Genomic DNA, 22198 nt, shown 5'->3' on the forward strand with positions numbered 1-22198 from the left:
TCTTTCTTTCTTTCTTTTTTTGAAGTATAGTCAATTTACAATGTTGTGTTGAAGTGTCTAGACTTTTAAAATTTTTATTTATTTATTTATCTCGGCCACATGGCATGTGGGATCGTAGTTCAATCACGAGGGATCAAACTCATGCCCTCTGAAGTGGAAGCTCGGGGTCTTAAACACTGGACTGCCAGGGAAGTCCCACGTGTATCTGTTTTCAAATGAATGTGTTCAGAACTGAGAAGTAAGATAGTCATTAGTCAATTGAATACTGCCCATAATTTTGTCTCATGCTTGACATTTAAAAATAGGTGCTAAATAAACAGAGCAGTCTGTCTACCAAGATGCCAGTGTGTTGGGTCAACTTCTCCAATATTAGAAGTGATGTTTCCTTCTATAAATTCTGTTTTCCAAATGGTGAACAGCTCCTGACAAAGCTCTCAAACAAAACAAAGTATATTCTGCCTTCTGTTTAAACATAGTTGCATTTCTGAAAATTCAGTGAAAAATACTTTGTGTTGATATGTCAAATGGAGTCAGATAATTATGAACGGTGCTTTCACCCCCACAGGAGTCTTATGGGAATGGAGAAATTATTCTTGGGAGGCAGGAAGGATGGAGGGCACTGAGCAGTGAACTGCAGGACTTTCAGCATTTTTTAGCATTTCCAGCTCCTGCCCTTGAAACGCCAGAAAAACCAACAGCTCTCCCCATCTGCCAAGACATTCAAAAATATTCACACAAATTAAAAAAGAAAATAAATGAAGTGGGGAGAGGGGAGGGAGACTTCTTTGGCAGTCCAGTTGTTAAGACTCCCTTCTTCCACTGCAGGGGGTATGGGTTCATCCCTGGTGGGGGAACTAAGATCTCACATTAAAAAAAAAATAGTCCAAACCACCCCCCACCCGCCACAAAGCCCGCTGAGAAGAATGATACTGAGGGAATATGGAGGAGGTCCCAGCCCCTGGATCTAGGGGAAAAAGCAGGAGTTTCGCACAGGCTGCCTGTGTTGCTGGTTTGGCAGTGAGATGCCAAGGCCTGGACCAGTAAACTTGCGGATGCGTGTGTGCGTGGGCTGGGTGAAAGAAGAGAAGTAGGGGATTTGGGTGAAAATTGACGCTGTCAAGCCACCCCCTTAGTATTTTCCTCCATGTCTCTCTCTCCCGTCCCCATACTGGTTACCTCCCCGCAGGACGACAACAGCAGCCCATCCCTGGCCTCCCTTCATGCCTCTGTTCCACAGTCCATTCTCCAAGCCTTAGCCAGAGCTTTCTAAGAGAGCACCCTGACTCCCTCTTCCCCAGCCCTAGGCTCCAGCGGCTGATGGATATCTTTCCGTTTCCGGCCTCTGTGCAGGCTCTCCCCCGGAGATCACGCCCAGCAGTCAACTCCCACCCTCACCCGTTAATCCTGCTCATCCTTCAGGTCTGAGAGCAAATGCCCCCTTTTCGGAGACGCCCTCCCTAACTTCCCAAGGAGTTAGCTGGGTTTCCGGACACATGGTAGGCATTCATATAAAAAGATGGGCAAAGTAAGTTCCAGCAATTTAATTGACTTTCATCAAATCCCCTAGGGCAGGTCAATTCTATATTGTTCCCTATGTTGAATACTCCATACGGGGCACTAAGTGGTCAATAAATATTTCATAAATGAATGAATGAATGAACAAACGAATTTATGCAGACTGCTTCTCGAGGCTCAAGGCGCAGGGACGAGCAGGTTTTTATTTTCTGTCTCTGCCTTCTTGCTCCGCGCATTCCAAGCTGCGCGGTCACGGAACCTCAGTTTCCCGGCCTGCGCAGGGGATGGGCCTCGTAGGGAGGACTTGCTCGCCGTCGGGCGCGCCCCCGCTTCGCAAGCTGGCGCGTCGGGGGCGCGCTCGGGACGTGATTGGCTGGACTGGGCCTCCCGCCGCCCCTCGGGGATCCCGCGCCGCACACGCGCACGCGCGCCCCGCGTGGGCCACGCCCCCCGCCCGCGCTCAGGCCCGGCGCGCGCCGACGCGGGGGGCGGGGGCGGCGGCGGACGCCGACGGGGAGGGGCGGGCCCGGCCCGGCTCGGCCCGGCCGCCCGCGCGCGGCTCCTGGAGCGCCCGGGGCCCGGCCCGGGCGGCGGCGGCGGCTTTAGCCGGAGGCCTCAGCGGCGCCCGCGCGCCGTACCGCAGCGCAGCCATGGCCCTGGTGACCCTGCAGCGCTCGCCCACGCCCAGCGCCGCCTCCTCCTCCGCCAGCAACAGCGAGGTGAGCCCCGGGCCCGCGGCCCCGGCCCGGCCGAGCAGCCGCCGCGCGAGGCCTGGGCCGCGAGTGCGGGGCGCGGGGCGCCGGGGGCTTCGCCGGGACAGCTTCGAGGGGTCCTCGGGACTGCGGGGACCCCGCTGGACAGCCCCCTCCTGGGTAGCTGGACTGGAGTGACTGTGCAGTGAGACTGCGGTGCTGGTGTACCCCCGTCGGGGGTTGACTGTGTGTGTGTGTGTGAGACCCCTGTTTGGGGCTCACTGTGCATGAGACGGTGTATGTGACCCCCATGGGGGGTGACTGTGTGTAAGTGTGACCCCTGTCTGGGGTTGACTGTGTGTGACTCCTGTGTGGGGGGTGACTGTGCATGAGACAGTGTGTGTGACCCCCATAGGGGGGCTGACTGTGTGAGTGTGACCCCCGCCTGGGGGGGTGACTGAATGTGTGACACTGCCCCCTCGCCCCATCGGGGGTGACTGTGCAGGGCACTTGTCCTGAGATTGGAACTCCCGATTGGGTAAACTGCGTGAGATGCCGTTCTGGGATGCTGGACCCTGTGTGCCTCTTCCTGTCTGTGATTCCGGCCTGTCCCCTGGGGGCCGTGCCTGTGTGGTGCTAGGGGGGAGCAGCCGCAGGGGTGCCCCTGTGAAGGTGAAATCGGTTCCCCTAGTGCACGCCCCTGGAGTTCTGGCTGTGGCCGTGAGTGGCCGTCCTCTGTCACTGTGTGTCGGTGAGTTCAGGGTGCTGGTGCGGGTTTCTCTGGGTCTGCGGGTGACCCGGCCTGGCTCCTTGCCCCGGAGTCACTGGGTAATTCGTCCTCTGGGCGCACAGCTGGGCTGGACTGAGCTTTGCTGGGTCTCGGGCCTTTGAGCAGGAGAACTAGTTAGGGCCTTGGGTCTAAACTCAACATCCGTGGCCAGGCTGAGTGTTGACCCACAGACATCGCAGCTGGAGGAGGAGACGGGAACTGTTTATAGAGAAGGGAGAGGAGGCTGCTGGGGGATGGCCCTGCAGGCAGGCCCAGGAAGTGACCCCGCCAGCATCTGGGCAGTTCAGGCCCCTTCTCCCTGGGGGAAGTTGACTGATAACACTGATAACGTTTGTGTGTGTGTGTGTGTGTGAGAGAAGAGGACCTGTTTGGGTTTAACAGCCCTGACTGTCGGGCCGGCTCCTGGTGGGCAGCTCTTTAGCCTGTTTCTGTTGGGACTGGCAGGAACTTTTCTCAACCTGGCTGCAAGGGTGAACCTCACAGCCCTGGCCCTCTCGAGGAGAGGCCGTTCATGAGTTATATTGCCTGCAGACAATAGGTTCTAACAGTCCCTGCTCTGCACGGCTGCCAGTGGCCTGCAGCTGGGAAGTGAGTGCCGCAGCTTCTCGCTTCCCCACAGAGACATATGTTCCCCGACATCATTTCTACTGCCGCTCTCTTGCAGTTTACTCCTCTGCACGTAATTTCATGGTGCCTTCTCAAAAACAACGGGTGAAGAAGTCAGCTCCAGGAAGAGGTTATTCGGACAGCCTGTCAAGCCTGAAAGTGAAGTGAAAGTGAAAGTCGCTCAGTTGTGTCAGACTGCAACCCCATGGGCTGTACAGTCCATGGAATTCTCTAGGCCAGAATACTGGAGTGGTGGGTAGCCTATCCCTTCTCCAGCGGATCTTCCCAACCCAGGGATCGAACCCAGGTCTCTCACATTGCGTGTGGATTCTTTACCAGCTGAGCCACCAGGGAAGCCCACGAACACTGGAGTTGGCTATCCCTTCTCCAGTGGATCATCCCGACCCAGGAACCAAACCGGGGTCTCAGGCATTGCAGGCAGCTTCTTTACCAGCTGAGCCACCAGGGCAGCCTGTCAAGCCCGGGCCTTTGATCCTAAGCCCCGCCTTCCTTGTGTTGCTTTGCATCCAGTCCACTTCCGCTCTCAACATGTTAAAAAAATAAAATTTTTTTTTGACTGTGTTGGGTCTTTGCTGCCCCGAGGCATGTGGGATTTTAGTTCCCTAACCAGGGATCGAATCCGCCTCCCCTGCATTGGAAGGCAGATTCTTAACCACTGGACCACTAGGGAAGTTACCACATGTAAAATTTTTTATTATTTTATTTTTTTAACCGAGATGGAATTCACATACCATAAATCCGCCATTTTAAACTGTACAATTCAGTGGTTTTTAGTACATGCCCAAGGTTGACCAGCCGTCACCACAGATTCCAGAATGTTTTCATCACCCCCAAAAGAAACCTCACAGCCCTTAGCCATCACCCACAGCCTCCCTCCCACCCTGCCCTGCCCTGCCCTGCCCTGATCAAACTGTAGGCAACCACTCATGTTCTTTCTGTTTCTACGAATTTGGCCTGTTCTGGGCATTTCATATAAGCGGAATCCTACAGTGTGTGGCCTTTTGTGTCAGCTCTGTTTCACTCAGCCTTATGTTTTCAGGGCTCATCCGTGTTGCAGCGTGAGTCAGGCCCACATTCCTTTTTATGGCCAAGTAATATTCTATCGTGTGGATGTGCGTTGTTGGACCTCAGGCTTGTTTCCGCTGAGTGTATTTTCACTGTCATTTTCTGGCCTTCCCTGGTGGCTCAGCCTGCAGTCCTTGAGTCGGGAAGATCCCCTGGAAGAGGAAATGGCTCCCCACTCCAGTATTCTTGCCTGGGAAATCCCGTGGACAGAGGAGCGTGGAGGGCTACAGTGCATGGGGTCGCAAAGAGTCGGACACGACTGAGCGACTCACACTTTTTTCTCTTCAGTATTCTACTGTATGGTTGTACCTTTTGTTGGACTCTTGGATTGTTTCCACTGAGCATATTTAAAATTATTATATAGAAAGCTTTATTTTCACCAAGTGCCACTGACCTCCAAAATAAAACTCAAACAGCTCTTCCTCACCTTGAGTAAATCAGCAGCATTAGTGGCTCCAGGAGCCAGCAGAGGCTGGGATGTTCCCCAGAAGGTGAGGCATCTTCCAGGTGGGGTGAAGCATGAAGATGCAGGAAGGAAGGGAGAAGGCAGCATGTGTGCCATCTCTGCCTCTGGTCCGACCTTCCTCTGGTTACTTCCCCTCTGGGCCTCAGCTCATCCGAAAGTTCCAGCTTCCTTCTCATGTGTGTTCCTTGGCATAGATAGCTTCCTTCTCTGGAATAATTGATCTCACATTGCCTTTCATCCCGAGACCCTCAGAGAGGGAGCGAGAATTAAGTGATTTTGACGTCTGCATCCCACCCCATCACTTCCTTATTCCTCAAAATGCACATCCTCCGTTGAGTCAGACACACTCAGGTCACTTCTTTCCTTCCCCAGCCCATGGTCCTGCCCGGCATGGGAACTAAGGGAAGTCACAGCCCATCCCGCAAAGCAATGCTTCCCTCTTTTTGGTTTCGTTCCCTTCCCCTCCATCTTTATCTCATTTATATCATTTTACCGTCAACCTTGTCTCATTCTGTTGTGAGAACAGGCAGAGCGCCCAAGAAGAGCTAAAGCAGTAGCTTTCAGGAGCTGTGATTTTTGACCACTATTCAATGTGACTAATTTTCACGGGTGGATCTTCAGTCCCTTTGGGGAGAGGAGTATCAGATCAGGGTTTTTCAACCTCAGGATTGCCGATGTTGGGGCCAGAAGACCCTGTGTTGCAGGGGACCCGTCTTGTGTGTTGCAGCAGATGTAGCAGCAGTCTACCCACTAGATGCCACTGTCATCCTCCCAGAAAAGGCTCCGGCCTTGCCTGGTATCCCCTGCCAAGAACCGTGGTCCCCAGTTGAGAAGCACTGGGTTAGACCCAGCAGTCTCTTCTGACTTTGTTCCTGTGGTCGTGTGAGTTGTTTCATGTATGTTTCACTTCGGGGCCAAAGCTGGTGGCCCTGTGGTCGGCAGAGCCGTCCCCGGCGGTGTCTCCACTTCTTCAGTGTGGGGTGGGGAGCATGAGAACGAACCGATGCTTTCTGCCTCCTCCAAGTGCAGTACGTACATGATCTTATTACAGCACGGGGATTCCAGGACCCTGTGCCAGGCTCATTCGTTGATGAAATCGCCACCTGTGGTGTGTGTCCCTGGCTGCCCGGAGCCCTCCACACATGACCTCTGTACCCTTTTCCCACCGCTGCCAGCTTCTGTCTGGTTTCTGTCCTCAGTCAACCTTGCATCTCTCCCAGCCATTGCTGCTTTCCAGGTTTCTCTCTTTCCCATTCAATGGGCCCTTCTGTGTAACATACTAAACATGCCAACTCCCAACGGTGGAAAGTTGTTGGGGTGTGTGTTTTCTTCTCATTTGAGTTTTCTCCTTGAAATGAAAAGAAAAATTGCAGTTGGGGCTTAAATTCTTGTTATTTTTGGAGCCTTTAACCCTTGTGGCCTTATAACTTTTAGAAAATATTAAATATCCCTTTCTTTCATGTCTAGAAATACACTAAGAGCCTAGAAAGTTTTAAACATGAAAGCCTTTTTGAGAACCTACCAAAAGCTTTGAGACCCACTGACAGCCTGATCCTGGCTACCTTCTGTTAAGAAAGACTTGCCTGGAATGGTGATGGTGGTGGTGGTTTTTTAAACTTGTGTGTTGTGGTTTAAAATGGTGTTGATCATTTGTGATTACCAGAGGGAGGGGATTGAGGTGAGGGGGAAATGGATAAAGGCAATCAAAACACATAAACTTTCAGTTATAACATAAATAAGTAATATAGACACAGTATACCACATGATAAATAAAATTAACACCGCTGTATGTTATATTTGAAAGCTAGTAAGAGAGTAAATCGTAAGAGTTATTAAAAAAAAAATGGTGTTGATCACTCAACTGTTGTTAGATTGAAGAAGGAAACAGAGCCTCTTAAAATATCACCTCCGTCCCCTAAAAAAGAAAAATGGGGGACTTCCCTGGCGATTCAGTGGTTAAAGACTGTGCTTCCAATGCAGAGGACACAGGTATGATTCCTGGTTGTGGAACTAAAATCCCACATACTTGCGTGTCCAAACATATAAATAAAATTTAAAAGAAAGAAAAACTGGGTGAGCTCCAAAGCAGTACTGAAATAGGGAGAGCTCAGGGCGGAACGAGTGTGTGGAGTACCTGGGCTGGCTAGGAACACCGCGTTAGCAGGCATCCATCCATCTGCGATGCCTTGGAAGGCAGGAGGGAAAACATTAGGAAACCTGAACATTCCTCCGCAGGAATTCTGTAGGGGAGCAGCAGAGCAGGACTGGTCCGGGAAGGTTGCGATGTTTGAAAGGAGCCAGGTTTCCTGGACATCTGTACCTTTTGCAGACACCAGAGCAGAAAATGTGAGCCTTGTGTCTGAGGCTCACTGATAGCGGTTGTCTGGGCTGTGACATTCTCTTCCTTTCTCTGCAGTTGGAGGCTGGCAGCGATGAAGATCGCAAGTTAAACCACAGGTAAGCAGGCTTCACATTTTCACCCTGAAGTCTTTCTTCCAAGCAGGTAAGAAATACTCTCGTGCCTTTCCAAGAGGGAGAACCCTGGAGAGAGACTACACCAGCTTTTCTGTAGGAGGAGGGCTTTACAGATGATCCAGACATTTAACTGTAAACAGTTTCAATAATTATGTAACATTCAGAGAAGGAGAAGAAGAATCGCCAGGATTCCATCACCCTGGCTTTGCCATGATGAGTATCTTTACAAACGTCCTTCCAGGTTTTACCTCTGCTTTAAAGAAAGTAATCATTCTAATATGTTCTCAGTTTTCCATCGTGCTTTTGGGAGGGTATTCCTTTTGAGGTAAGTACATTGCTGATTCGAAACAGGCATTCAGCCCCTCAGTTTATTAACTCAGGTTGTGTGTGTGTGTGTGTGCGTGTGTGCGTGCGTGCACGCGCGCGCATGTGCCTGTTGAGAAGTTCCTCAAGCGTGTAGTCCTCAGTTGCTATATTCCCAAGTAGACACCAAAAGTGTTGTTTTTCTTTGCCAAAAATTGGGTGTTTTGTTGGCTTGCAGAAGCTTTAGTACTTTATTATATAATGCAGTCTTCTGTTCCAATGATCTGGTCTTAAACGCTGGCTCTTAAGAGTTTAAAAAAGTAAACAGCTAGATTCAGAAAAAAAGAAAAGAAACTGCACAGAATTTCAAGGATACTGTTCTTTTATTATTATTATTGTCTGTTTCATCTTGGGAAGGGGAGGCGAATTAATTGGAAGAGGAAATACGTGTTGAGAAACTGGGGTCAGCCATTCATTGCTGAGAGCAGGCTGTCCTCCTGGTTAAACACATACACAGGAGTGGTGGAGCTCCGCCTCACCTGTCTGTGAAGTTTCCTCTGTGTTTGAGGGAAGGAGGCACCCTGTGTTCTAAAACTCACCTGTGCAGGAAGATAATCATCTTAGTGCAGGGGCCAGGTCCTCCTTTTCACATTACGCTGGAGGGAGGACCAGGTGCTGTGACACATTTCACTCTTCAAACTGGGGGTTCTGGTCGCTCAGAGTCTCGAAGGCTGGAATCAGCCAGATTCCCAAGTGGGGGCAGTCACGGGCCGTGTTGTGGATCAGCCAGTGGAGGCCGGGAGGGGAGAGGAGGTCTGCTCCGGAGACTGTTGGGGGAGGGAGATCGGGGCGGAGGGCCGGCGGAGCGCCCCGCACCCCCAGCTCGTCTCCAGCCCTTCCCTAGACTTGGACTCTCTTCTCCCCCTCAAGCTGGTCCCTTTCTTCCAGGGCTCTTCCCCAGGAGATGGCACTTAGATGGTCTTTGGGGCAAAGAACTGTTTCGTTTATTTACTTGCCCTTCCTGCACTGACAACATAGCACTTTGAATTGTTTCCATTAATAAAGAACTTACAGCTAGCAGTGATGGGAAGACATGTATGTGCTGCTGGCCAATAAAAGGCCCCGTTCTTTGCATCGTTTGGAGCTGAAAAGGGCCATTCAGAGGGAAGTAAAGGCAACTCTCTGCAGGGCCACATCTCATCCTCACAGCAACCCCAGGAGGAGGGGGTATTCCCACCCTCCACCCCACAGGTTGCGGATTGCATTCCAAGTGGGGCCTCCATTGTCTGTAACACTTGAGTTTGTCATAGGACTCAGCCTTTCCGGGGAATAGGTTCGTGATTCAGCTGGACACGGGTGTTGCAGGTACAGGCATATGGATTTGTTTAGGTCGCCCAGGTGGTTAGAGGCAGCATCAGGGCTGGAACCCAGGACCCTTGCTGAATTGTGACGGTGCCTCCTGGGAGGCCAGATCACCCTGCTGACCCCTGTGGGTCCCTCTTCACTGCCCTCAGCAAGTCCCCAAGGCCATTGTGAGTCCTGGGAGACCCAGGCTGGGAGTGACCTGGGCTCTGATCCCGTCCTCACAAGCCTCCCCTTTCTTCCGCTTTTCACTCACCTTGACGTTCAGGCCCCGTTTCAGGCAGAGGACAAAGTCCTGCTGTCTAGCCCTCCGAGCCGAACGAGAGAAGTGCCGAGGTCCCCGTGTAAGCGGCGTGACTGCAGCTCATTGGCATCTGCGTGGGGATTTGCGTTTCCAAACCTCTGCTGTCTGAGCTTCTCCTCGAGAAAAAATGTGTGGAATGGCTGGTCATTCTTTGCTCCCTGGGGGGAGGAGAGTTGGGGAGAGGAGATCTCTCTTGCTTCACATTCATCCTGAAGTTAATCTGACCTGATTTGGTGTCTAAAGGGTGCTGGGGTGGGAGAGAAACTGGGGCCTGCAGGGTCGTCCTGTTCCCTCATCCCTTTGTCTACGCTTAATGGACAGCTTCATCTTGCGGGTCCTCCAAGAAGTGATCTTGGACCCAACATGTAGCCAGTGAATTGCTGAATTTGTGGGTCAGATCTTCTCACCCTGCCCTCTTCCCCACTCCCTTCCCCCCTTGGGAGCACCATGGTCAGGTCCGTGAACCTCCCCCGGTTCACTGAGGGGCCGCCCATCAACGCATCCTTGGACCTCAGTTTATCATCCAGCTGTCAGAGGGCTGCCAGTCTGGACGTGCCCCCAGCTTCATCCTCCTGGTCCACACAGCGTTTTTTGACTTCAGCCTCATCACTGGCCTTTGCTCCCAGGGACGTGCCGTTTTTCAGTTCTACCGCCGCTCCCTGACCAGGCTCCTTCTCTAAGCCAGTTTCTTTTCCAGCTGGCCGCAGTCCTCACGGCCAGCTCCGCGTGCTCCCCCGCAAACCTCTGTGGCTTCCCTCCCCTCAGCAGGTGACTCCTGGTTTCTTTCTGGGCCAGGTACCGCACCTGCCTTCCCTGGCAAGTACTTGAGTTCTTGTCTCGTCCCTAACTGTTTGGGGCTTCCCTTAGGGACAGGGTCTTAGTTCTTCGCCTGCACGTAGCACTTCAGGAAGTTTAAACATATTAACTTGGTTTTGATGCTGCAGTAAATTGCATTCATGTACAAGAAGGACATTTCGAGGAAAGACAACGGGGTCCAGAGCCTGGCTTCCGCACTAGTAGAGGTGCCCACATGCCTCTCGGAATTACTGTGTCTCTGTAGGTCTCTGTTCGTCCGTTGGTAAAACGGATAAAGCGTCAGCCTTTCAGGGTTGACCAGCAGTTTGTACGGAGCTCCTCACCTAGAGCCAGGTCCACGACGGGTGTGGACAGTGGCTCTGATCGGTCTTCAGAGGATGGTGTTCTGTCAGTGTTAGTTTCCCAGCCCAGCAGTAGAGGGCCGGACTCCCCGCAGGGGCCAGGCCCACTGGGTCGGGGCTGGGAGGGCCATCCCCGTGGATGCCCCGTGACTCGGACCAGGGACCAGCCTGCATCGTTTGCCCGGTGACGTCCCCGTACGATGGAAATAGGAGCGCACCTTTTGCAGGATCTCGACTGTCACCCAGTCGGTTTCTCCGAAGGCCTGGGTGACATCTGGGGAGCCACTCGCCGCGCCCCCAGAGGGAAGCTGAGGGACCCAGAGCCCTCGCTCCCCCTCGCCCCCGCCTGCTCTCTGTGCCGCCGGCAGTCCCCTTTGGGAGGCTGCTCTGTTCAGACTGTGGGAACCGGCGAGCAGATGGCTCCGCCACGGCAGCCCCTGGCTCCCTCGCCATCCTGGGAGCTGCCTCGGTCTGGCAGGAGACTCAAGTGGTTGTGTGCCAGGCAGGGCCCTGGGGAGGGAATAGGGTTGTGTTTCCAGACGGTGGATCAGGAGTGAATGTTTTGCTCCTTTTTTTTTATATATATCCAGCATTTCCAAGTCAAGCACGTGAAAATGATCATTAGAGTTCTGTTAATTTCTTTTCTTGCTTGCCCAAGCAAACATTTGGGCCAGAGCAGCAGGATTTTGTCTTCTCTCTTTTACTCGGTTTCAGTGGGAAACTGAGAACCCCTGTGCACCCGCCTTTGCCTCGCTCCTCTCCCTGTTTGGGAAATCCTCAGAGGACCCTGATCTCCGTGTAACCTTCTCTGCCTTCTCGTGGACGAGTCGGGATGGAGTGTGTCCTCGCTCTGCAGACCCTGCCTCCCGTCTTCTTTCAGAACCTCTTCTTCGATGCCTGTCTACCCTTGGAGCTTCCTCTGACTTCCTTGATGGCTTCCCAGCCTGGACTTGGACTGTCCCTGTTGAGGGTCACGTCTGTCTGGTTAAGTCCCGCCCGGAGGTGTTGAGCTGCTGCCACATCCCGGCTCTGTGTAGGCTGCTGTATCAGTGATCTACTGCTGCGTAACAAGCCACCCCAAACTCCGCAGTCAGAAACAGCACACAGGTTTACCTCTTAGCTCGTATGAGCCAGGAACCCTTGACATGATTGAGTTGGATCTTCTGCTGCGGGGGTCTCACGTGGCTGCAGGGAAGGTGTTGACCAGGGCTGGGGTCTCGTCGATTGAGTTGGATCTTCTGCTGGGGGGTCTCACGTGGTTGCAGGCAAGGTGTTGACCAGAGCTGGGGTCTCGTCGGTGCCTTGGGCCCTCTTCTAAGCTCACACTGGTTCCTGATAGAATGCATTCTCTTGTGGCTATAGACATGGCTGGCAGCTTCTTCAAGGCCGACAGGAGAGCCTGCTGCCATCAGGGAATGCCATCAGGAGAGAGATCATCACCTTTGCCATCAGTTACAAACTAAGGGAGCAGCTGTCCCATCCTGGTCCCTGTTCCAGCACACACTTAGCACAGGGGGCTGGCCCAGAGTCCTGGGCCACCTTATAAGCCACCCAGAAGTCTCAGTCCACGGGAGTTCTCGAGATGTGCCAGTCTAACGGAGAGAAAGACGCATAAGCAAGTAGGTTTCTGTTCATTGTTAACAGACGTGGCAGGGTATGTCACGTAGAGGCGATGCTGGCTAGTGGGAAGGGGCCAGGAGCCCCGGGGAGCCGGCAGGGTTCGACCACCCGCCAGAGACTGTCCTGTTCTCTCGGCTCTGCGCCCACACGCCCCTTCACCCCTGAAGACCTCAGTCTTCCTCCCTTCCAGCCTGAACCCCAGGGGCCCTGCTGTGAGCGGTGTGGCCTGTCCCGTGACCTCCCTGACTGTGGGGCCCCGCCGTGAGTGGTGTGGCCTGTCCCGTGACCTCCCTGACTGTGAGCTCCAGTGAGGCTGGTACTCGATGTCCCTCCCCAAGCAGTGGGTCGCCTGGGTGGGCACCAGGGGAGGTGGGGTGTGTGTGCACATCAGGGCTCCCATTCACGAGGGGCCTGTAGGTGCTGGGAACTTGGGCAGTGCGTCTCGTTTCTGTCACCCCCACAAGACCTTGTTGTAGGAAACCACAGTTCCCTGGGGCCGGAACCAGGGTTTAGACTCAGGTCGCTGTGATCAGAAACCTGTGTCCCTTCCTGTCCCCTCCCTCGCGGCTTTACTGGCAGCCGACCGCCACCCCCCCACCCCACCTTGAAACACTGGGGATGCACACACTTGTAACAAGTGAAGAGTTAATTTGATTCTGTTGGAATGTAATTAAAATTACTAAGCTTAACTTAAAATGGATTTTGCTCAGAGTCTAGTAGGTTTCATTACACGTTTGAAATAGCAATGCTCAGACTTCTGAAGCACGCCTCGAGGCCCTGGTCTCATTTTCCTTTGCACTTAGCACTCCAGGGAAACCTGTGCACCTGGAGAAGGCCCGTGTGAGCCCTTTCTTCATAGTGGTACCCACCATCACCCTGTGGGAAGCAGCAGAGCTGTGAGAGGGAGGCAGAGAACCCGAGCTTCTGGTCCTAAAATGTGTTGCCTGCTGTGTAGCCTGCAGGCTGGTCGCTGAACGTCTCTGGGCCCCCGCTGCGCCTCTGTCAGGTGAGGTGAGATTAGATAACGGCTCCCAAACCCAGGCATCAGCGTCTTCACACCCACCAGTCTAGTTCTGTGTCACCTTGTTACAGCTTCTAACTGTCCTCCCTAGCTTTGTAACTGCGTCCAGAGTTTCTCCTTTATTCTCAGGCTGAGAACAAGGTCAGCTGTATTGGGGGGAGGCAGTGGGGGGGCGTCTTGCTGAGTCACCCTGAGATGGCGGGAACAGGCGTGGCCTCTGAGAGGAAATGGACCCTCTGCTTGGACCCACTTCCCCCTCAGCACGTGTCAGGCCAGGCACGCTTTGCCCCGGGAGCAGGGCCATGCCTTTGGCGGTGACCGCCTGGGCATAAGGGACTCCTGCCTTCAGAGGTCATCTTGGCATTATGTTGTGCTGCCGTGAGACACTCTGGATTTTGGCAGCTTATCAAGAATATTCCTAAGACTAGGAGGAGGCCCACCAGAGTCTTTCTGCTTTGAGGAAGGCTGCAGGAAGAAAACAGGATTAATCAAAATAGGATTAATGTGGGTTGGGAGGAGCCACTCCCAGGGCATGCCCTGGACAGGGCCGGGGTGAGGGGTAAGACAGGAGTCTGGCCTGCAAGGCTCCCTCACTGGAGTGTGGAAAGCCCTGGAGAGGGTTCGCATGCCTGCAGTGGAGATGGTGTGTGTTGATGAGAGTGCCCCACCGGTAGCCTGCCCGCCCTGCAGTGTTGGGAGAGAACCAGGGATACATGACTGCCATGTAAATTACACAGTCATGCTCCTGGCTGTACTTGGATGGGGTGGGGCCTCTGGGTCAGGTCTGTACACCCCCACCCCACACCCTGTGTGACTGTGACCTCAGGCCAGCCCCCCTCCCCTCCCTGAAACAGGAAGAGTCCTCCTGGGCTTCAGGGAGCTTCTGTGAGGCTGAGAGGGCGTCTTGTATATTGTGTTGTGTCTGGTCCTTGTCTGACAATGGGGCACCGTTATTTTTACTGATGCTGGGAAGCGACAGTCCCTTCGGCCACTTTCCTGACCGTCCTACCACGCCACCCCCCGCCCCAGAGGAGTTCTAGATAAAAACCCAAAAAGGTCAACCTAGTTGAACTCAAGGGAAAATAGCAGCCACTGCCTGACCTGTCTTCCTCCAAGTTACACGGAGCCTGGCACCAGGTTTTTATCCGCAAGGCATCACATCTTGTGTGCCTTTGTTTATTTTTACAATCAAAATTTTTTTTTCATTGAATGGCTACTTTTGAAGCTGTTTTTCTTTTTAAAGATTTTGTTTCAAAGAAGGCCCAGAGGCCCCGCCTTAGGAAATGCCCTGGAGGCCACTGTGGGCTGGCAGAGTGATCCCCGCACGCTTGCCGAGCGTCGGGACCCGCCGGGGAGGGGACCGTTGATGTGGTTTGGAGGGAGCTGGGCCCACTGCCACCTCCAGAGATCGCTCACCCCTTCTCCCCAAATGGTCAAGCCCGCAGTTCTGTGCCGTGTCTGAAGCAGGTGGAAGTTGGGAGCGTGTATGTTCAGGTCTGCGGTGGAGACTGCTGAGCCCTACGGCAAGCGAGCTTCCTCAGGAGCCCACTCCCCAAGCCCGGGCGCCCTGTGTGGGCCCCGCCAGGCTGGGAAGGAGGGAGGAGTATCTCATGAAACAACCTGATAACGGAGGCAGTTTTTATTTCAGAGTGATCTGCCTTATCAACTCAGCCAGTGTACATTTGGTGCCCCTCTGTGTTTTAGGTTCTGTGCCGAGTGCCGGGACTTCATGTTAAACATAAAAAGACGTTGTTAACGTTCCAGAGGTATCTCGGGTGTGCCGTGTCCACCGTGGCTCCCAGAAGGGATTTGAAACAGCGTATAACATTCAAAGCTAACTGTACGATTTAAAATTGGAAAAGTGGGGCCTGGAGGACTTGGGAAATAAAGCAAACTGAGGGGGCAGTTGTATGTGGGATTCAGGGCATAATGTGGGCTGGTGTAATGACCAGAGTTTGGCTCTGCGTCTGACTTTGAGCTTCTGAGGAGTCAAAGCAGAGAGAGAAATCATGATCGGTTGCTTGGTTCACGGTGACCTGAAAACACCGCCCGGTCATTCCCTCTGAAGAACTGTTCCTGAGGGTGGGTGTTCATGAGGAGACCCAGTGTGATGGGCAGTGAGGCAGCTTGTCTGAGGCTGGGCCCTGAGGCCCACCCCACCGGTTAACCTGTGTGTTTGTGGTCTAGAGAGGTGAAGTTGCCGGCAGTGTGTGATGCCAGAGCTGCCCAGCTGCCAAAAACAGGATGCTGAACCATCCTGCAGGCCCGCAGCATCCCGACTCCACGTTCCCATCCCAGCCTCGTGTGCCCGTCCCAGTGGGAGGCTCTCCGGGGCAGGTCGGGCCCCCTGCTTTTCCAAACATGCAGTCTCAGAGCAGGAAAACGCTAAGATTAGGGCTCACGTGGGCCAGGGCCGCGTGTGTGTGCTTGAGGCCTTCAAAATCTGGACACCCAGAGACCGAGAGGAGCTGTGAGCAGGGAGTTTCCCATCATCCTCCACGGCCTTCTGCACGAAGCAGGGCTGCTGCTGTTCTGGAAGTGCAGAGGGGAGGTGGTCCTGAGGTAGGGACAGATCTTGGGTGCTGAGGGGCAGAGCATCCCTGAGAGGGAAGCAGGAAGCCAGGACGGCTGCCAGCAACAATGACCAGCGAGAGGGTTTTAAGTTTTTATCACTGGCCAATAAAGAAAAATTGTTCAGTCCATTAGTTACGACCGACTCTTTTGCGAACTCATGGACTGTAGCCCACCAGGCTCCTCTGTCCATGGGATTCTCCAGGCAAGAAGACTGGAGTGGGTTCTCATTTCCTTCTCCAGGGGATCTTCCCAACCCAGGGATCGAACCTGTGTCTGCTGCATCTCCTGCATCAGCAGGCGGGTTCTTTACCACTGAGCCAGCCACCAGGGAAGCCTAAGAGGAAAAATGAGAGGGAGTGTTTTGCCAAAATCCAGTTAAGTGGAATTTTTTTAGAAGTAATTTAAAAAATTTAGAAGCAATTGAAAACATACATAAAAGTTGCAAATGGAGAACAGGGAACATTTTTCTGAACTGTTTTGAGAGTCGATTGTCAGCCAGATGCCATTTGAACACAAGCAAGGACATTCTCCTACAGAGCAGGCCATTAACCCAACTTGACCTGATGCATGACTCCATCTAATCATCAGACCCTATTCGGGGTCCAGCATCTGTCCCAGCGGTGTCCTTTGTCGTAAAGGGTCCAGGTCAGTGTCGCCCACCGTGTAGCATGGTCCTGTCTGCTGCACCTCCTTCAGTCTGGGACATTCCTCAGTCTTTCTCTGACTCTCATGACCTTTCGAAGGGACAGGCCTGTTAGTTTGTAGAATAGAATGTCCCTCAGTTTAGGTTTGTCTGATGTTCCCTCAAGGTTAGATTTGGTCCGTGCAATGCCAAGTGATGCTCACTGTGGTCCTCAGGTGGCCTTGCTGGGCTTCGACCCTGCACAGGTGTTCTTTTCCCTTGTGTCGTGAAGAAGTGTTTCTTGTGGGGATACTGCAAAATTAGGTCCACGCCCCCCAACTTTTCTATCGATTTATGCCTGTGTGGACACCTGTTTGTTTCGTGCGGTGGTTCACAGTCTGCTAATTGTGTTCTTGACTTCAAGGTTCAAATTGCCCCTGATTTGGCCTGTGGGGTCTCGTTCAAGTTGGCTTCCGTGTCCCTGGACACGTTCGCATCATTGTTTGAGCACTGCCTTGTTTTCCGACACCAGATGGCAGACCTCACCTTGTAGTTTTTGCCCCATCTCTGGAATCCATCTTTCCTCCACGAACCCTAGTTCCTTTTAGTAGAAAAGGGATTTCAAAGCAGGCAGGTGGTTTTTGTGATGTGTAGAAATAGCAAATCACTATGTTGTATGCCTGGAACTGGGCCTTCCCAGCTGGGGCAGTGGTAAAGAATCCTTGCCTGCCAACGCGGGAGATGGCAAGAGACGCAGGGAAAATCCTGGGAAATCTCATCGACAGAGGAGCCTGGTGGGCTACAGTCCATGGGGTCGCAAAGAGTCAGACAGAACTGAGCGACTGAGCATACACACACATGCCTGGAACTAACAGTGGCACAGGTCAATTATACGTCAACAACATTTTTTTTAAATAAAGAATTTATGAATCATTTTAACCCCTGTGAGTAATCATTGAAAAGGATAATTGATGGATGAGATAAGGAGCTGGTGCTGGACCTAGAAATCTGACAGTGGAATGCAGAACACGGGAAGTGACAGATTCAGGTTGCCAAGTTCCATTTATTTGGGTGTTAGTTGATTGATGGGCCCAGCTGATAACTAAATATCCACTAATTTTTAAAAAAAGCAGAAAATATTGCTCTTTTTTTCATGTACTCTGTAAAGCCCCTTTGAAGCTTGTCCTGCTCTCTAAACGCAAATGATATTAACAAGGGCTTTTCTTCTGAAGAAATAAAATTATACCAAATTAATCTGGAAAATAAAAACAAAGAAACTGAGGTAGATATGCTTGTTATTACTATTTGAGGTGTTGTTCTCTGCAGGCCCTTTCAGTGGGAGAATTTGGGACTATGTGGCTGTATGTGCACACACAGAGACACACACATTACATGTTTGCCTCTGTATTATTCCCTCTGTTTATGTTGAAAACCATGAGTTTAAACTGATACCCCCAGTTCTGATCCAGCATCTCTGGGTTCATTTTAGTTTTTTCTCATTCCATCTTTGTAATCCCTTTTCTCATAGTGAGAGAAACCTGGCTCCCATTGGCCCTAAAGTGTTTACTTGTCTGATCAACCCCCTTGTCTGCCACCAGCCTCCCATTTCTGCGGCCACCTCTCTGCTCCTTACCACACCCCCTCCCCAACCTGGAGGCCCTTGCTGCTCTGCCCACCAGAGGGTTTTCAGTCTGACTTACTGGGAAAAAGCAGCAGACTTGCTCTCTGGAGTATTTTCCCAAGGTGTCCACTCAGCAGAGGTTTGGTGCTTTCTGGTGAGACTTCTGGTGTCGTTTCCTGGCTTTTCCCCTTCTAGAACCACTAGAACTCGGATAAGCCACAAAACCTCTCCGAGCCTCAGTTTCCCTGTGTCTAAGATACTCACAGGTGGATGCTAAGGGTATCCATGACGTGCCCAGCAGGATACACAGGAAAGATGTTCATCATTGACTTTACATTTGCTGAGTGCACATTACCTTCTGGGCACTGAGAGATGGAGAAGTCATAGCTTTGACTCTCCAGACTCTGGTGATGTGGACAACTTAGTTGTTGTTTGAAGCACTCGGTTGCTAGAAGGACCCGACCTCCAGGTGGCTGTTACAGCATTTATGCAGCAGTGAATCTTTTTTTTTTTTCCCCCAAAGGTTGTAATGCTTAATCAGAAGTGTCTGATAATTGATTGAAGTTTGAAAAATACTTTCCCAGATCACATGTTTTCATTGAATAACCGGGCATCTTGTTAATTTATTTTTTAAAAAGATTTGCATTAATTTATTATTTCAGGCTGCGCTGGGTCTTCGTCGCTGCACTTCGTTGCCTTCTCCAGTTCCGGCGAGTGGGAGCTCCTCTCAAGTTGGGTTCATGGGCTTCTCATTGTGGTGGCTTCTCTTGTTGAGGAGCACGAGCTCTGGGGCGCGTGGTCTCAGTAGTTGAGGCGCACGGGCTTCGTTGTCCCGCAGCCTGTGGGCTCTTCCTGGGCCAGGGATCGAACCTGTGTCCCCTGCATTGGCAGGCAGACTCTTAACCACCGAGCCACCAGGGAAGCCCTTTAATTTTTTTTTATTGAAGTTCAGTTGATGAATATCATTATAGATAAGTTACAGGTGTGCCGTATAATGCACACTTTTTAAAGGTTATGCTCCATTTATGTTCCTGTCAGCTTCTGGCTGTGTTTCCCGTGCTGTGCCGAACATCCTTGTTGCTTACTGTGCACGTGATGGTTTGTCCCTCTTGATCCTCCGCCCCTGGGCTGCCCCTCCCCGCTGGTAACCACCGGTGTGTTCTCTGTATCTGTGGTTCTTACGTGTCCTGTCCGTTCTCTACGTGTTGAGCACCCAGTGTCGTAGCCACTCAGAGATGACCGAGGTGAGTTAGTCACGAAGTGGCTTTGAGGCTGGAGGAGGTACACAGCTCAGTCAGTTTGTGAGTATTTACTTCTGAGCATAGACTCTGTTGTATGCCAGGCAGTGACGAAGGCTTAAAAAATTAGGTGTGTCCTGGCCCTAGAGTCCCATTGTGAAGTTAAGTACGCTGGCGTGAAGATGATATCACCACCAGTTAGTAGGTAAACAGGGCCAGGAACACAGTTTGGGTCCTTGGGGTCCTGTCCCTTTCTAAGTTTATGACCTTGAACGAATGACTCGCCCTGAGAGTGCTCAGTGAGAGAAGGTGCTGTAAGATGTTGAAAAGCATGGCTTGTGGCGAGGGCGGCAAGGGAGGGCTTCCTGGAGGAGGTGTGAACGTCGGTAGGTGGGCAGGACATGAGGAGGCTGTGTGTAGAGAAACAGAGTAGAAGAACTGACAAGCAGTGGCAGATGGGGCTGGAGCAGAGAACGTGCGCAGTGTGGGAGGAATAGTGTAAGAGGTGATACAAGGAAGCTTTTTATTATAAATCACTTCCACTAATTGCATTATAAGCCTTGAGGTCAGAGCGTGTAAAGCTTAGGTTGGTAACATAAATAGCTGTGGCTGCCACAGCAAGCAAGTTCAAAGACTCTGGGTTCTCTAGATGAGGCCACATCATCGAAAGCCCTGGAGCTGGGATCTAATGCAACAAGAGCAGTGGCTGGGAATGGCATGGAGCAGGTTAGAGGCCAGGGATCCTCTGTTCTCTGCCCTGATTCCCACTAGGTTGCAGGCTCCTGGCGTAGCTGTGCCATCGAGATCATAGCTGCTCGCCACGCGTGGCTGATTAAAGCCCAGTATTCTTGGGCTTTCCTGGTGGCTCAGATGGTAAAGAATCCACCTGCAATGCGGGAGACCAGGGTTCCATCCCTGGGTCAGGAACACCCCCTGGGGAAGGGAACAGCTACCCACTCCAGTCTTCTTGCCTGGGAGATCCCATGGGCGGAGGAGCGTGGTGGGCTACAGTCTGTGGGGTCGCAAAGAGTCGGACATGACTGAGTGAATTTCACTACGAAAGTCAAATAAAAAGAGAAATTCAGCTTATCCACCTCATTCATCACCTTTCAAGCATTCACACCCTAGGCCTCTCCGGCTACCATATCAGACGGCACAGGTGGAGGCGATGTCCTTCCTCTTGGACAGCATTGCCCCGCAGGGACGCCAGGAAGCCTGCACAGAGCTGGGCACACGGGGGTGGACGTTGCATGGCTCACGGGGATGGGGGCCTGGGAAGGAAAGTGTGCCCTCGCCAGGTTAGGAGGGGCGACCCATGAGTGTGGGATGGGGCTGCCTCCCAAAGAAAGGGCTGGGAACCAGGGACAGTTGAGACAGTCCGTTCTCGGGATTTTTAAGTTGTTTCAGAAAGCGTTTCCTTCATGTGCCTGTTATTTCTGGCTGGGTTCTTTGCTGCTATTGCATTTCCTGCACAGTGCGGCCTTTCTCCCTCTGTGCTCATGAAGGGGGCTTCGATCCCGCTGTACCAGACGCACCAGCTCCAGCCTCCACAGACGGGGCCTGAAGGCTCACGGGGGCCGTCGAGAAGCCCTCCCGAGGTTTGCGGAGCCAAGCCAAAGCAGGGTATCTGCTGTCCTCCTTAGGCAGGGGAGAAGTCCTGCTTTTGCGAGCTTGCTGGTGTATTCAGCTGCTCGCTCCCACCCGTTGCTGTGAAGGCACGTTGTGTAGCTGGCTGCAGAGAATGTCTCTTACTGTCCAAAATACTTGCGGACATTCCTTCTCTCTGAGAGAAGCCCACGCCTTCTAGCCAAACAATACATGCCCCAGCAGCAAAGACATTTGTAACGAGCCCTGCCAGCATTTCTTGCGGGTGACCCCATTCCCTGAGTATAAGGCCCTGCAGAGCTGGCGTTTGCCTGTGGTCAGCATTCTGTGTGGAGGGGAGCCTTTGGGGAGAGGGCTCTGACTGGTAGGTGAATCAGGTGAGTTGTTGTCTACACTTTGGGCCCAAAGAATGGCCTTTGGGACAGGCCTTACCAAATGGCCCCGTGAAGCACAGAGTGGAAATAAGGTGTTGGTACACCCCGGGGCCTCTGTGACTTTTGAACTTGAGTTCAAAATGAGAGAAGCATCCACAGGAGAATAGTGGAGAGAGTGTTCTGTCTCCATCTGCAGGTGCGGGCCTTACTCCCTCTGGTAAGTCTCCCATCTCCTTTGTTGTTGTTGAGCCACTAAGTCATATCCAGCTGCTTAGAGACCCCATGGACTGTAGCCCACCAGGCCCCTCTGTCCGTGGGATTCTCCAGGCAAGAATACTCGGGTGGGGTGCCATTCCTTTTTCCAGGGGCTCTTCCTGACCCAGAGATCGAACCCAGGTCTCCCTCACTGCAGGCAGGTTCTTTACCGTCCGAGCCACCGGGAAAGCCCAGTATTTGTTAACCTCGATGGAATTAATGGAACCCCCTCTTGGCGTGTACATGGGGACCACCTTTCCTATAGTGACAACTTTACAAGCATTCCGTAAAGAATTATCATCAAGTCCACTGGACAGACCAGTCTACTCCATAATCACTGGGCAGAGCTGTGTGCAATTGAGGGTTAATTCTATCCATGCAAAAGTTATTCCGTTCATTTTGAACAGTCCAGTCAATATGAAACCTTTTTTAAGAAGATTGAAGCATAGTTGATTGACAGTGTTGTGTTCATTTCAACCTTTTTTGGAGTCTGTATTTTTAAGCCCATGTTC

The 22198-nt window shown here is 52.3% G+C and overlaps 1 protein-coding gene across 1 annotated transcript in view; it reads left to right on the plus strand.

The window, feature by feature from the left end:
• The first annotated feature begins 2032 nt into the window (after positions 1 to 2032).
• SSH1 (slingshot protein phosphatase 1) overlaps positions 2033 to 22198 on the plus strand; it is a 56494-nt gene continuing 36328 nt past the window's right edge. Inside the window, exons 1-2 of the mRNA XM_070475451.1 lie at positions 2033 to 2234; positions 7572 to 7612. Coding sequence (XP_070331552.1) covers positions 2166 to 2234; positions 7572 to 7612 — 110 coding nt within the window. The 5' untranslated portion in view covers positions 2033 to 2165. The remainder of the gene's footprint in view (positions 2235 to 7571; positions 7613 to 22198) is intronic.

Source organism: Odocoileus virginianus, chromosome 12 (genome assembly GCF_023699985.2).
Source record: "Odocoileus virginianus isolate 20LAN1187 ecotype Illinois chromosome 12, Ovbor_1.2, whole genome shotgun sequence".
Lineage (NCBI taxonomy): Eukaryota > Metazoa > Chordata > Mammalia > Artiodactyla > Cervidae > Odocoileus > Odocoileus virginianus.